The sequence below is a fragment of the Somniosus microcephalus genome, chromosome 9 (assembly GCF_052327205.1).
Source record: "Somniosus microcephalus isolate GS21.2 chromosome 9, FLI_Smic_1.0, whole genome shotgun sequence".
In the NCBI taxonomy this organism is placed as follows: Eukaryota; Metazoa; Chordata; class Chondrichthyes; order Squaliformes; family Somniosidae; genus Somniosus; species Somniosus microcephalus.
In genome coordinates, this window is record NC_140995.1 from 163262157 (window position 1) to 163279330 (window position 17174).

Here is a 17174-nt window from a genome sequence, read left to right on the forward strand (position 1 = left end):
AGCATTTCCCATTTCCAGCGTAAATATTCGCAGAATGGACTGAAGCAGGTGCTGAGATCAATCCTGAGAACAAGCCTGGCTTGATACCAAACCTGGGGCCAGGGCGAGTGCTCTGCTGACTGTGGGCCGAGTTTAGAGTTAGGCGAATTTGGTTGTATTCCGATTTAAACTGTAGTGGATTCTGCAGTCCACGAGCAATGACAGGACTGTCGGAATCTGCTTCCAGTCCAGTCTGGGGCACTTGTATTACCATCTGTGAACCAGATCGCACCGGAAACGGGGAGCGCGCTGGTCTGCAAATGACAATATGAACGGAGTTATCACTGAAGTCCCAGTCCCGGGCTCTGCCCCGGTCCCTGCCTCGGGAAGTAGTCTGGGATCCATCACACGAGAGGGAGGGGGAGCAGTGCCTGGAGCAGCTGGCGGAGGCGGAGGGGGGAATCGCCATCCTTCCCGAGACGGGCAAACTTTGGTGCCAATGGACGCGGACACTGGCGGCAGATCTCGCCGCTCTCAGCGCAGGAGGGCTGACAGACAGGGACAATGTATGAAACAGAGCTGATCACACAGCCAGCGGCAGAGGCCGCCCCGATCTCTCGCTAGTGGCCCTGAACAAGTGTGGACGGAACGGGGAATAGTTTTCACTAAATTGTAACATTTCAAAGACCATTTTTAAGTTTAACGACCCGGAACGAGCAGGGTTGGATTAACTGGCCGAGTCCTTGGAGCGGCAGACAGTTTTAGGAGTTGCTAAACGTCGAGATCCATCCTGATATAATGAGCTGGTCGCTCGGTGGATCCAAGAGCTCCTGCGGCAGGAATTTAAACACTTTTAAAAAGTAACCGATCCTGCAAAATAAAGGGAGTGCGCGCTAAAGTGCACAAAAAACGAATTCTGTAGAGGAGCGAGCCGCGTTTGCTGGTTTCACTTCGGCACAGGAAGGTAGACGAAATGTGTTAGAAAGTTGGAACATTGCTCCCTTGTGAACATATTTCTCTTTTAACCCAACAGGGCAGCCACTGTGAAACGCAGGGAGCTCTTGAGTTGTTTGGCAGCTTTCCCCGAGTGTTTGTTAATGTGTTCCTATTGTTTCCTAGTATTTAATACACTTGCACTTTCTTTTTTCTTCTTCTTCTTCTCAGGCCTCCTGCTTTTCAGGTCGGGTTTGGTTTGAAACCGCACGGTATTATCTTCCGCCGTTACACCGAGGGGCAGACTCTGGAGCTCTCAAGCTGTTCACTTTGCTGCTTTTGTTTTGATTTCTATTTCTAAGAACAGGAGCGAGAGCTTTTTTTTTTGCTCTGCTCTCCCCCCTCCTCTCTTCTCCTCCTCCTCCTCCCCTCCTCTTCCCCTTTTCCTCCTTCCGCGTGGTTGCCCTGCCTGCATGGGTCCAGAGAGCAATAAAAGAAATCCCCCACCAGGCCCGGGCGGCCAATCGCCTGCCTCGGATGCTGTTACCCGGCCCGGGTTGCCATGGGTCCTCACATCAATCAAGAGGCGAGCAGCCAATGGGAGGCCGGGGCCGGCGCGCGCACAGCGTCGGCTTTTCCTGCTCGGCGCTGCAAATGATCCGAGCTCGGTGCAAGTTGTCAAAGGCTCGGCTCGTTTAACAAGTCAGATCACTCCGGCTTAGCAAGTCATGGCGACCACAGCATCTAATCATTACATTACGAGCGGCAACATCCTCACCTCCAACTCCATCGTGCACGCCGAGCCGGGGAGCATGCAACAAGGGACAGCCTACAGGGATGCACAGAAACTGGTCCAGAACGATTACATGCAAAGCAATGGGCACCCTCTCAGCCACGCTCACCAATGGTTAACGGCTCTCTCTCACGCCGAGGGGTCTCCGTGGTCGGCCGGCGTGGCGGCCAGTCCCCTCGGCCAGCAAGACATCAAGCCCTCGGTGCAATCGGCAAGGGACGATCTCCACAGCGGGGGCACCCTGCACCACCGGCCCCCTCACATGGTCCACCAGCACGGCAACCACCACGGAGCATGGGGCAACACCACCTCAGCCCACATCCCCAGCATGACATCCAACGGGCAGAGCCTCATCTATTCCCAGCCGGGCTTCACGGTCAACGGCATGATCAACCCGGCAACGACCCAAGGCATGCACCACGGGCTCAGGGAAGCTCACGAAGAACAGCACCACGGGGACCATGGTCAACACCACCAGCAGCAACATCATCAACAACAGCACCATCAGCATCAGCATCAGGGCCACGACCACTCGGACGAGGACACCCCTACCTCGGACGATTTGGAGCAGTTCGCCAAGCAGTTCAAACAGAGGAGGATCAAGCTCGGATTTACCCAGGCCGATGTGGGACTAGCTCTTGGGACCCTCTATGGCAACGTCTTCTCGCAGACCACCATCTGCAGGTTCGAAGCGCTGCAGCTGAGCTTTAAAAACATGTGCAAACTCAAACCCTTGCTGAACAAGTGGCTGGAGGAGGCTGACTCTTCGTCTGGGAGCCCCACCAGCATAGACAAAATCGCTGCCCAGGGCAGGAAGAGGAAAAAGAGGACCTCGATCGAGGTGAGCGTCAAGGGGGCTTTGGAGAGCCATTTTTTGAAGTGCCCCAAGCCCTCGGCCCAGGAGATCAGCTCTCTGGCGGACAGTCTGCAGCTGGAAAAGGAGGTGGTCAGGGTTTGGTTTTGTAACAGAAGACAAAAAGAGAAACGAATGACTCCTCCCGGAGGAGCTCACCCCGGAGCCGAGGATGTATATGGGGCCAGAGACACTCCACCGTCACATCATGGGGTTCAGACTTCTGTACAGTGAATGGTCACTCCTCTCACTTTTTGTTCCTTTTATTTGTTCTTTTCTTAACGAACAGCTTAAAACACTGGACTATCGTTACGATAGCACATGTTAATGATGTGTTTTGACCTATACAGAAGGAGCTCGCAGGCAAATGGAGTGAGTATATAAATAATAACAGAGGCACTGATATACATACCTTTACAAAACTGTGGCAAAGAGACACAAAACTGCCTAGATAGAATGTGACCTGAAAGGCTGCTATAATTGTTAATGTATAGATCCACTGTGACAGGCGGGGGCAAAGGGATTTTTTTGTAGGAAAGCAGAGGAGGATTTGGCCACGAGCTGCAGTTTTGTTTGTTGGAGGAAAGGGCAAAAGGAAGAAAAAGGAAATTCCAAGACACTGCTCTCCGGACTAGCCACCGTCCTAGTCATTTGCGGGTTTAAAAAAAATCTCAACAGAATGGGAGATATTTCTCCTGAGCGCTGAATTGTAAGAGACGAGAGGCTGTGTATGTGAGCAGAAAATAGGCTGTGTCAATCAGGCAGAGAGGGGCTCAGCTCGAACGACACAATTCTCTCCAGGATCTGAAGTTGGGAGCTGCGAAATAGCAAACGGGATCAATTCACACAAACAAACAAAAGTAAATAAATGAATGATAAATCGATAAATATCAGGCGCTATAAAGTACTACGGACCACCGACTAAAAGTTTTATCCCTATGTTTAATAAGAACTAATTCCGGTGGCAAGAAATGCAATACCTTTTTATATGACAGGAAGATTACAAATATGCTAGCTAGCGTCTTAACGCCTCCGAATTAGCACTGTACAATAATGAATAAAGAAAAACTCAGAGTCAAAATGTTGTAGTTCCTGCCACATTTTTTTCCCGAAAAAAATATATTGCAGTATAAAACATTGTACTTATTAAACGTGCGCCTACAATCTAACATAAAAACAATCTACAGTCGGATACAAATGAGACAAAAAACCTTTAAAACATATCAGTATATTGCGCTTTCTTACAAAGAACATATCCAAACATTCAAAATTCTAGAAAAGGTATGTACATATTTGAGATATTTTGATGTGGTGATATGATTGTAATTTAACCGCAGTTATAGCGATTCCTAAAGACAATAAAATTTAGTGAAGTGTTAGAAAAACATTTAAAAAAATTAAAAAACGCCGGGTCAGATAGGTTGGTACAGAAAAAAATAATCCTGAGACACGAACTAAATTTGTGTCTGTCCGTTTAGTAACATGAAGTTGAACGTGGAGTACTTTGTTAGAACCTTTTCTCATAGGTTTACGGAGAGCGGTTACCATGCACATCTTATACCACTATGTATATATGTTGCATATATTTGTCTTTTGAACTGAAGAAGAAAAACATTATCTGAATGATTTTTTTTTCCTTGTATACATTTTTTCCATAATGCTGCCCAGGGAATTTTAATATCATTTTCACGTGGCCTGCCTCAATGTATTTATTTCTTTAAAAGAAGTTCTGGAAACTGTTTCTTCTGTAGCTTTCATTGATTAGATGTTATGTGTGGGATGTAAATTTTTCCGTTATGCTTTTTTTCCCCTTCTCTTGAAAAGATTGTTTTTTGGTACATTTCAATGTGTCTTGTGAAGATAAAAGAAACAACGCAGAGTCCCTTATATATTTATGTTAAAGTAATATTTTATTACTTACATAAAACAAGCAATCGCACAACCTTGAAGTCTTATGTCTTGGTTTTGTGGGGATATGACATTTTCTGAGCGGGTGGCGAGAGCGCATAGTTTGTCTTCCAAATCCGTATCATGGCCTCACTTATTATTCTATAATAAGGGTATGAATATAATATTCACTTCCATAAACACGGCATTAACCTTATAAAGATAACCCCGACAGATATTGAGAAACACACACATATATATATATATAAATATACACACACACATATCTACGTATGCCTTACAAAATATGCTGATTTCGTAAGGAATATGTATTTTATTTATTTTTAATGTGCGTATACAGACAAAACATGCTTTCAAATCATGATTTAGCACGTTCGATCTGTATGTGTCAATGTTACATTCGCGCACACATATTTGCTTACTTACTGAATCAGCAGTTTAGATTTTAAAGCCTAAAATCTTAATTTAGTATATATTGCATATACTTTACATGATAAATAATACGAATCACACAGATGATCCCCTTTAGGAAATACATATTGGTTAAAACTAATCTGCACGCATTTTATTTATGTGCCACATCTACTTTTTGTTTTAGATTATTGCATATTTTAACTTAAATACCATAGTGGTCAGTTTCCAGTATCCTGCACGTGTTACTTCCCGGGTAGTGTAAAACTACCGGATTTCTCCCATGATAAAAAATATTTTATTCTATTTATGTATATTTTAAATAACCGCTTGCAACGTGTCTTTTTTTTTGAATTGGTTGCAACATTTGGTAAATTGGATTTCTTTTTGAGGATTAAAAGCTCCGATCGGCTGGCTGGACACCAGCTCGCTTCTGCGTTAAGTCAATATTACACGCGTACAGAACATATTCAGCTAAATTATCTTATCAATACAAAGAGAAATTTGACAGAAAGAAGAAGTGTTTTCTGACCACAAACGTGCTGATCGGGTGAAATGTTTGAGTTGGGTATGGATCCGGGTGCATTGTTCAATAGCAGCCACTGCATGGTCTGCAAGGAGTGCGAGTGCCCTCTACTGGGCAGCGCCACACACACACACACACACACACACACACACAGGGCCACGATCAACCGGCGGCTTTCCGCCAAAGCAGTTCAATCTTACCTGCTGGCGTTTAATATCATTTGTTGGTCTCGTAGAGTGAGCATTTATTTAAATTTGTGACCAATTTAGTTCTTCTGACAAGCTATCATTATTACAGTTAACTATCGGATATGCTAGTTATTTGGGGAGGGGGAGGGAAATGTGGTTAAACTGGAGGAAAGCTATTACATCCCGTATTCTTTCCTGCTGAATATTTCCTTGTATTGTGGTTCCCGTTGAATTGCTAAACTTTAAGAAAGTGATAACTATATCTGTGAAGTGAATATGTCCTTGTGACTAATATAGAAATGCGTTACTTCAGATAGTACCGTTGTCGTTGTATTATATAATAGATATTCATTGTAGTCAATCCAACCTGCACACAGCGCGTAGGTGGCCAAAAAGTAATGACTATTGGATAATAACAGAACTTTTTAGTAAATGCAAGTTTTATTTATTTATTCAGTGCAAATTTAAATTTACAAACTTCTAAAAAAAAAATACCCCGAGTTTCCAGATTATCCTTAGTTCTTATTGTAAGTGCAATCGTTACTTAAAAGTTGTTCAGTCTGTAGAAAACGGTGAGCGCCGCCTCCTTCGCCGAATTTCCTGTAATAGTTCAATGTTTGATGCGACAATCCACTTTTAAATTAGTTTCACACCAACAAGTGAAGTGAAGCCGCGCAAAAAGAAAACCTGTTCTAAATGGATTAGCTCCGAGATCTAACGCGAAGGGGATGTTTCGGATGCATTTCACTATTAAGAGGAATTATTAAATTAGGTTCACATAATATACCCATTAATTTGTTTTCATATACTGTTTTAAAACACAGTGTTCAGTCTCCCCTCCCCCCCCCCCCCCCCCCATCCACAACCCCAGGCAAACTAAACTGAAGGCAACCTATAAAATTGGTTAACTTTAATTCCGTCTGTCTTTTTGAGTCATGCCATAGATTTTCCCGGAGAGAGAGAAATTGCTTTTGACTTCAAGGACGGATTGTATAATGGACTTGCAATTTTAAGCTAGTCGAAGTTAGAATAGTCAGCTGACATATAATATAATTAATACAATATATTTGCGCTGCCCTGTTTTTGCATTCATTCAAGTTAATGAGTATTATGAACATGAAAGATTGTTTTCTGTTCCAAAAACTTAGTGGAGTGACAGCGAGCGATTTCCTTAAAAACACAAACCTTTGCAATAGATTTAAGTGATATGTTTGTTGGCGAAAAAAATGAACTTCGAGACCAAACACTGCTCTGTCCGAGGCTACAACGTGCGCGATTTGAAAGAGTTTGTGTGGTTTCCAGACGGTTTCTTTACCGGGGGGGGGGGGGGGGTGCAATTCGAGCAGCTCACACATATCGGATATTACTAACATATTATTGCGAAAATGCCGGTACGATGAGCATATTCAAATACTGTCCTAATTTGAGTAAATTACAGTAAATTCATGTTTCGGATAGTGTCATTATATTTATATATAGTGATAATTACATCATTCCATTTTTTAAACACTGCAATATTTATATATTTAAAAACCAGGATGACATACCTGAACGCTGATAAGTTTTTTAAATCGTTAAGAACCTTTAAAAAAGATATATTTAAAACCGGCAACTTGCGATTGTGAGAGTGCTGGTGCCTGTGTGTTGTGGTTTGGACCTCACGTCTTGTGAAGGATATGTTCAGAACCGTGAGTTACTTGTTGGACGCCTTTCAATCTATAAATAAACATCTCGGTGCGTTCAAACAGTCCCCTCCCCAGTCCATAAAACATTCAGACAGCGCTTCGACCCGCTGCTCATTAACACCATACACAGAATAGATTTTAACCCAGGATTTCAGGGGGAAAACGCGAATTGGACATTGAACGAAATCAGTTAAATTAGAACTTTCAGGTTTTTTGTTTCAATCCTAAATTGCGACCATTCCGGTTGTATAATTAACGGGTTCATTTCATTTGGGGGGACGGATGGACGGTTTATTTACTTCCAGTCAGAAAGAGGGCAAAATCAGGGGCGCGTTCGTTCACACGTCCTTCAAAACTATGCAAACTTCAGTAGAAACTACTAGAGGCCGGTGTGTGCAAATGCACGAACAAAGGCAACCACACTAATGTCCAAAGTAAGCATACGGGCTCACACGGTACAAACTGGAACAAAATTGCACAGGAGTTAATGCAAGTAAAGGCTGGCGTAGATTCTAACAAATCCGACAGAAACTTCTAAAGACACGTCAACGTGCAAGGGCAGATTTAGACACATGCACCCCAGACACACGTATGGTCATACAGACATGTACACTTACACCGACACGTTCAGTGCATTGAATTAAGTGAACATGTAATTGACTCGAAGGGACCCGAACAAACAGAGCACTCAATAATACCGAAAATCAGATTGTATATTAAATCAACGCGCTGTCCAGCCAAACGGTCAGACTCGCCCAACTACACCAGCACCGAGATAGTGGGACAGATTTGGAAGCAGAATCTGTTCACACAACTATAGGCGTACAGAACTGTCAGAGACCCAATTCGTTAAATACACATTGATACGCTGAACATTGAAATCCACGGCTTGTACAGACGTATAAAGTGACGCAGAATGCATAAATCATACAGCGCACAACCAAGATTATATATGTACACAGGCAACTGGGATGTCCAGACAGACGAATATGAATACAGATGATGCAGAAAGATGGGAGAAATGAAAGTTATAGAAAGTGGATTTAACGAACACGAATGTATACTTCAGCACCAACACTCATGTACCGATCATGCACACATAAAACACACACACATAGGTAGACAATTAGAAGGTGAAGGGTGCTGTCGCAGCTACAATAGAGATGTCTCATGTCAATCATTGACCACAATGGCGAGAAAGTAATCTGAGACCGGTGGAAAGGAGTTTTTGTAGGAATTCCCGAATCAAGTTGCATTGTCAATGGCTTTAGAAGAACATTACCGTGTATTAACAAAGTTACTTGAGTTTGATTGTTGATTATAATTAGAATAGTTTATATACATATATGCCAAATATGCGCATTTTACTACCTTAAACAATACTCCATGTGTCGCAGACACTGAGGGGATATTTTCAGGTATAAAGTTAAAGAATGTGTTTTTTTATTAACCTGTTATTATAAGTAATGGTAGTTTAATAAAATCGTTTTATTTAACTTTGAGCAAAATATATCCTTGAGACTTCACTTACATTCACATAGCTCTAGTATTCCAGTCAGTAAATATGCAAGTTGTGTCTCTTAAAGGATAGGGACGCGAAAAAAAAGACACGTGTGTAAATTATTCTGCCGATCAGACGGTCACATTCCCCGTGCCTATACCCCAACAGTATGTGTAGTGTTACAGCTAAACTATCTGGTGATATCTTGCACGATAATTGTTAATCTTTCGATGTTTGCAGTTTGCACAACAATGAACAAACAGGCACGTAAAACAATCAGGAACGACAAGGAAATGCTCCTTATTTCCAATACAATCCCAGAGAACCGTATGGGTGGCTGTTATCTGATAGAAAGCACGTGCGTTTTACAAAAAGTGGGAAATAAGTATTCAAAGGGTTAACTACACATCATTTCAAGTTGGCGAGCTTGTTTATAGCATAGTCCATCAGCTCCTTCATGTGTCTGAAAATCATCAGCGCTACACTGAAAAGGAATCTACATCCAGCACACCACTCCATCAATACACAGCACGTCGCTGCAAGTAGAAAAGGGCACACCTTCCAGGAGCAGTAGGAAATAATTTAGGCCAGTGTATTTTTGATTCTGCTTATTGAAAGTTATCCAAAGATCCATAAATTATAATGCGCACTGGTTGCAAATGAATCACGTATAATGCCGGTTTATGAGCAGGTAACGGATACCTGGAAATGGTGTTTTGGAGGCATAGATACAGTTGATCATAATATACACGATGAAGGGAGACCTTAGATCTTCATCTATTAACGAATAAAATATTTCCTCTGTTCAGTATCAGCAATCCCGTACCACCAGTGCGATCGCACAATAAAACAATTTAAAAACGCCCATTTCTAATTAATATGATTTATATTTATTTAACCTCATTTTCAACAGCCGCGCTGTTCTTTGTTATTAAAAATGTAAATTTTACTTAATTTTATTTCTCCTAACATTTACACCAGTTCGGGGATATATCCGCCGCAATCTTTATGCGGTTCTTACGCTGCTGCTGGACTGCAGCAAACTCACGGGCCGGCCCTTTTGGGATCTTTATTTTCAATAATGATTTTATTGTAGATGCGTACATATATAATTTATAATTTCGGTGGCAACACTTCAATAGCGTCTACTTGTGAGTTACTGCGGGTTGTTTGGTTAGTCACTGGCACTCGTGGGCCGGGCAGACTCGTTTAATTGGAGTTGCACTTGCAATTTGAAATGAAGTTGAACACTGAACGAAACTCATAGCAGGAGTAATAATTGTACATATGTTTGCATATGTGCGTGGGGGGAAAGTTAGGAGAGTTTAAAAGTCATCAAAAGATAAACGCAGGAAAGGCATACATGTCAGTAGATACTGTTGAATTTTTAAATATTTCAGATATATACTTTTTTAATAAATAGAAATGAAGCGTTGGCAAAACAAGAATTCGTAATATTGTTAAAATAATTAGGGGAAACATCTCCACCGCATTTCCCATTACACCAGTTTCGTGCCTTTAGAATTGTAGCGACCGGTTTGATATATATATAAAAAAGCCAGTCACATAAAAAATGAAGGATAGAAACCAGTTTTCAACATAACATGAAAGACGACTGTCTGTTGTAAGATGAGAAAGTTTCTTGGTGCACCGTGGATTATAAACAATGAATTGGGCTTTTTTAAAATTCCTGGTCCCAAAGCAATGGAGACAGGAACAGAGCGGAAAGACAATCAATTATTCATCCATTTACAAAGTCTTTGACTTTCGTGGAATTGGGATCAGAATCTGCTCTTGTGAATCTTTAATAAGAGTGCGGAGTTAACTGGCGGACAGGTAATGATCGCACCAGCTAGCACGCGTTCCTTTTCCGAGAGCATGTTGTATACAATACCATACCAATGTACACCGCCGCAGCAAATTGTGGCCCCGTGCTGAGAAACCTTATCAGCAACTTCGAATCATAGAATGGTTACAGCACAGAGGGAGGCCATTCGGCCCGTCGAGCCCGCGCCAACTTAATGATTTAAAAAAAAAGTAGGTCACTTAATTGAGAGACAACTTCGAGGGTAAGCAGTGTTCGAGGCAAGTCTAAATTATAGAGAAATATGGATATTGTCATTGCTACCAGAATTAATTCGTTGTATTTTGCGCCACAAACAATTCCGTGTTTACGTCGATCAGCCTTGATAAGCGCACTACCAGAAAGTAAAACAAAATACAAAGTCATCTACAAATATTGAATATTCCAGCTCACGTCAACTGAATAAATGCCATCTCGTAAACGTTTTTTGTTGTTGCATATAACAGGCTGAAAAATACATTTCTAACATGTCTTTGATAGGTTTTCTGTTTGATCTCTGGGCGCCGTCTTGTAAACCAACAGGACCAGACTAATTCAGCATATTTCAGTCAGTTCAGGAAATCTAATGCAGTTCATCCGAGGAAATCAATGTAGTTTTCATATTGCAGCACAGTTTTGTACGCCAGCAATAAAAAGAAAGAAAGCCTACTGGAGTAGCACTGCTGTCAGCTACATTGCTGAATGTTTACTAACAATACTGCCAACTTTCTGAAAGCATTCAGGCAAGTGCATGCTAAGCTGGTACAGATAGGATATTTTGTCAGTTGTTAAATACAGTTTATCTATGGCTTCGAAGGAGACATATTTCTTTCATGGAAACCTGATTTGAATATTTTCCTGCACCGACACATTCAACAGCATATCCAAACTTCTTAACATACACACAAAACATGAAGTGTTTTGAAAGTTCGTGTGTCTGTGTGCTTGTAAGCGCTGACTGTCTCCGGTCCCGACTGTCCGAACATGATACACTGGCGCGCCCTATCGGTTAGAATGGGCAACTACCGCTTCCAGCGGTTTTCGAAACATTCAGGTTCCTTTACACCAAAAAAATCTGCCCGAAGTGACTGCTTTTGTGAAATTTTCCGCGACGACACCATTACAGATCTTCCAACGAAAAACGAAACCGAATTGTTTGAAAAGTCGATGGTAAACGGAGGTTTATTTGCAGAGTCGGGAACAGAGCGAGTGTCGCTAAACGATTGGCTGATTGTTCTAATCAGAGTGACGGCTCTCTGATCAATCAATCACCTATTGATCAGTCCGTCAAAAAGAGGGGACGCTTGTTTTACATGTGATGTACAACACGGGCAGAAATAACAGAACAAGGATTGCATTGCCACCTCAAATTGGCATGTTAGTTAATTTACGGTAAGTGTCAGTTGTAGATACACCATCCTGCAATGTTTATTATTAATCAAACAAAATGTTGCTTTATTGTGGTCAATACTTGTTAGTTCCGGTGGAGTAGAAATGTGCACGTTAATGAATATTGTATTGCTTCCATTGAGGTTGAATGGAATTAGTCGTACTTGGTTGAACACACACATGATGCCTCCCATAAAATATAAAACACAAAACTACCCAGCACTGTAATACTGGTCATACGTGGAACATTACAGGACTAATTTTTATCTTTAGAAAAATGTCTCAATGGTGGTCCCTTTAAAAGTTAGCCGCGTGTGTTTGTGTTTGTCATCATGTAAAGCAGAACAATCCGATCTTTAGGAGAAAGATTAGCGATTACTTCGCACGGCCAGTCACGGAGTTGAACTTGGTTTCCAATTCTTCCAAAGCAGAGCACAATCTATGAAGTCGTCCCGCGTTTCCGAAATAGGCTGGATGGCAATGCCCAGCAGACACGCTAGTGAACTATTGACGTTTACACGTTGTAGCCGCTGGAAAACAATACCAAAGTAACGATATATCTGTGTGTATGTATATATAAAATGTACATCGGTAGGAGACGGTAGTTGAATGGAGGAAATTATATATGTTTTAAGTTTGAAGAAAATTACTGGATAGGTCATCACTCTAACCGAATTCTTTCTCTTCACATAGCTTATACTTTTTTCTTCAGATGAGGAATACAAGCTTAAGTTTTGCGCCAAATGAGTGAGATTCCGATTCGAACATTAATTTATACTATTTTCAACTTTTCTTATTGGGTATAGTCTAACTCATGTTTGACTATAAACATTGAATTGACTCGGTATAGGTTGGTAAATGCGAAATAGTAATACACATCCAGACTGCTGCTGCAACCTAGAGTGTCGACATGGACATTGATGTTCTCCGAGCTGTTGGAGTAAACCAGGTTGGAGCCCATCAACACCAGAGAAAGGGGTTAACACTGTGAATTAACCTGCGATCTCATACTTCAAAATAGAATGGAAACTTGGAAAACCTTGCCACCCTAGGGATGCTGTAATTTATCCTGTAAACCCTTGACTTCTACACACTACAATATTTATGATTATTTATATGTGTGCGTTATTGTGAAATTCGCTAATGAGGAAGTTTCTCTCTGCCGTCCTTAAAGGTATAAATGTTTCCCGCAGCGCCCTTCCGCGATAATTACAAAATGCAGTTACGAAACACGACTGTGGCAAATTGTTGGGCGCGTAAATCGGTGGAACATCTGCCTGGGGGAATGAGTTACTTTTTTTTTTATATAGGGGGGAGCCTTATGTAGCGAATGATTTAAATTGTATACAGTTAAACGACAAGAAGAAATCTGAAGAGACTTTGTTCATTTATTTTTAGAATGAGTAATCTGGAGTCAGATTTACAAACCGTCTTCATAGAATCATAGAATGGTTACAGCACGGAGGGCGGCCATTCGGCCCGTCAATCCCGTGCCGACTCTCAGCTAGTCCCACTCCCCTGCCCTTTCCCCGTAGCCCTGCATTTTACATAATTGCGAGCACATTAAAACAGAAGAGCCCACAGCAGATTGTGTAAATGAAGCAAGAGTTCACAACGAAAGCAATCGTCAGTCAGAATATGCAGCCAGTGCCTGAATGTTAGTGTAATGTTACTGTAGAAAGTGTAAAAATTAAGTCTTAATATACAGTTTTGCATCCGCTTGATCACTATCATCTACAAACTGGCACTGAGTCAATCTGTCCCAGCTATATACAAACAACTTTAGGATTTCACTAAGGTCAAGTGTAAAAGTACCAAGAAAATTCACCCCTCCCTCAAAACACACGACACAAACTCTTTAAAAAAAACACATCCTTATCGTTATCCTACATTGCAACAGTGACTACACTTCAAAAGTACTTCATTGGTTGCAAAGCGCTTTGGGACGTCCTGAGGTCGAAAAGTGCTAAATAAATACAAGTCTTTCATTCTTTATAAGTTCGAAGAGCGTGGACCCAGTGACCTGTCCGCACCGATGTTCCGGAAGCCTGTCACATTCCTCTGTTGAATGTGTCTATTTTGGTCCATGCATTGAATATCAAAGAAACCCCAGGTCTGAAATGTCAGCATGTTTACAGCAAGTGCAGGCCGAGGGACAGGGAAACTCATTTTGTAATGAGCTCGTGATTTTTTTGTTGTTGAGGCATTTTTGTTATATCTATTTGTTTAATAAGAACATAAGAAATAGGAGCAGGAGTAGGCCATACAGCCCCTCGCGCCTGCTCGGCCATTCAATAAGATCATGGCTGAACTTTTACAAAAACTCCACCTGCCCGCCCTCATTACTCTCTACTCAGGTTGCCTGGAAATGCAAAATAAAAGAACGGAACCAGCACAAAATCTTGACAAATACATTTAAATTAAAAATAAATTCCAAGTAGGCAGTTTCACACAGGTGCTTCTGTCAGCAGTGTGAAGCACGCACACCCACCGATTCCTGGATTAAACAAGCCCTCTACTTTCAACGAGTTATTGCAGTCTTTAAAATTCTCAACCACCAACATTCCCGAGAAGGAATACGTTTTGGATGGGAAAAAAACTTTGATCTGTGCGATTGCAAAGTTCAGACTCTATAGTCAATGAAATGACAGGAAATATGTCACTTTGACAGTGCAGGGCAAAATGCTGCATTGAACCAACAAGGCACCCTCTAGGCAAATTGCTTTGGTTTTATTTAAGGACTGTAATATGCTATAGTGCAAGCAAGTGTTTCCCAGAATTTCTCTTCAACCATTCAAAGAACGTGTCACCCAATAATAGATGGCAATATACTCAAATTTTAATATAACATTTGAGTATATAAATGCCAATAGCTTTGAAACTTAGCACAATAGATTTCGGGAAGTTTGTGACAGCCTGACAATAGTTACAGTGTAGACAGGTATAGAGGTCTCAGACCCAGCGAGGGGTGCAACTTCTTCGGGTTGAGCCATGCGCCGACTTTTTCCGCAAATAATTGAATCATTGCAATTTGATTTCCGCCATTAACTTCGTTATTACCAACCTCAAATCCGAGCAGGTTATTTCATAATTTAATAACGGTTTTGATTTACAAAATTAGTCTAAATTCCACTGCTGGCCCAAATCTATTGTTTACATCATTCATAAAATAGATTAAACCTAAATATTTATTAGAGAGCTGTGAGATCGATTTTTATTTATGCTGAAACATATAGTACCTCCCGAGTGCATTTCAATCTTATCAAATGCCGTAGTAAATATTTCCGGCAAAACAGATACTACAGTTCCTAGAATCTCCATTTAAGAAATAAAATTCACAAATGCAGGTCAAAATTTTAATACTTTACCATCAATAACTGAATTCAGGAATAGTGGAAACTAGTCCACCACGCCTTTGGACCTAATACACACACACACATACGGAACTGATAAATGTTCCAGTTTGTTATACTGACTTTATAGGGAACAACTTCATGCTGTGATATTTCCCCCTGTTTGTGAAACAAAAGCAACATGTGAGGGTCCACTGGATACACGGACCGTGGGCCGTGTACATACAAAGACCGCGACAATGCTGCGGCCCCGTTTTAAACAAATATTTCAATCATTTAAATCTTCAGTTTAAATCATTAGGAAGCAATATCTTGCAATGCAAAGTCCTATTTTACACGTTGCTGAGAAGCACGCTGTTAAGCTAAAGCTTTAAGTGAACAGTCCCATCCCAATAAAAGTAAGGTTTCACGTGGCACTCGATTGGTCTGGGGAGAAGTACAGTATTCATTCTATACCTGTTATGTAAACACGGCAAACTATGTTAATTTCCATCATTTCTTTACAGGTTCCGCTGAAAGACATGAAACAAACTGGTCCTATGTAACGATATCCAGCGGCACTGTCCAGATTTAACCGATGTTCAGGTTACAACAGGCACTGTGAGGCTGCGCCTGACAGGAGCGTTGCACAGTGCAGGTATATTTCTTAAGATCAATACTTGCGACGAGGAAGCTAGTTACAATAATTACTGGCTATTACAGTAATTCACTTTTAACTAGCTAGTTGTTTCACTGTGCGTATATTTGCAGTATATTTAAACATCTTTTAAAAACCGAAGAATTGACGGGAGGTTCGATTGAGCAACTGATTGAAATATAAACAATAATGGGTCAAGGGTTATTTTCAGTTAAAATGATGGCTCAGATATAGTGTATGTAATTTGTAAATATAGGATGTAACTTGTTGAAATAAGGACACTCTCCAAAATGTAGGTCATAAAATAAAATATTCTCCTCTACCTTAGGCTTATCTCTCCTTTTCATAGCTTCTCAGCAATGTTGTGTAACAATGACTATCACTTGACAAATACCGTGTCCATTCAGTTTCATTGTTAGATCTTGGTTCTCGCTTTCGAATTGGAATATGTCAAATCCAAACTAATTAAACAGTTGTAATTTCGGCTCCCTCAGTGGCAGCTTAATTTATTAATAGAGGAGAGACCCCCATCTCTCTCTAAATTAGGTACACACCTTGGCCCCGAAGTTCATGTGGTAGGGAACGCTGCTCTCCATCTCTCTGCAGATTCAAATCATTGAATGGGTCTCTTCATTCTTCGCTTGGACCACGCTCACGAAATATCTGAAGAAGAAGCGAATTGCCTTTTTAGAGAATAAGGTGGGCTTACACTGGGAGTTTAATTTCATAGACTGGTGCCTACCATTCCGCATTTACCGGAGAAGGACGTCGCAATATTTGATTCATCCCACTCACATCTTGATGGGGAAATCAAAGCACAAATGAAGCAAGATCAAATATATTTTTTTAAGGTGAGCCTCATATAGTATACAACAGAATAGCACGATTATAATTACTCACCTCCTGACTCCCCAAAGCCTCTCCACCAACTACAAGGCACAAGTCAGGAGTGTGATACTTCCTATTTGTCTGGATAAGTGCAGCTGCAACAATACTCAAGAAGCTCCACACCATCCAGGATAAAGCAGTTCAATTGATTGGCATCCCATCCACTAACCTAAACATCCATTACCAGCATACCATACCCGCAGCTGCAGTGTGTATTATCTACAGGATGCACTGTAGCAGCTGCCAAGACTTCTTTGGTAGCACCTCCCAAACACACAAGCTCCACC

The 17174-nt window shown here is 41.3% G+C and overlaps 1 protein-coding gene across 2 annotated transcripts; it reads left to right on the forward strand.

The window, feature by feature from the left end:
* The first annotated feature begins 301 nt into the window (after positions 1 to 301).
* Positions 302 to 16508, forward strand: pou3f2b (POU class 3 homeobox 2b). Of its 2 annotated transcripts, XR_015079570.1 has the most exons (2): positions 302 to 2930; positions 15869 to 16508. XR_015079570.1 is itself a non-coding variant. In XM_085997434.1 (1 exon), the coding sequence occupies exon 1, from the start codon at positions 1641 to 1643 to the stop codon at positions 2790 to 2792; it is 1152 nt and encodes a 383-aa protein (XP_085853560.1). In that variant the 5' UTR covers positions 302 to 1640; the 3' UTR covers positions 2793 to 4501. The 2 variants fall into 2 exon arrangements, 1 of the variants encoding a protein (XP_085853560.1); XM_085997434.1 differs by lacking the exon at positions 15869 to 16508 and having other exon boundaries at positions 302 to 4501.
* Positions 16509 to 17174: the final 666 nt, after the last annotated feature.

Excerpts from the sequence above, each read along its gene's own strand:
- pou3f2b (XM_085997434.1), top strand. The coding sequence starts at position 1,641 with ATGGCGACCACAGCATCTAATCATTACATTACGAGCGGCAACATCCTC.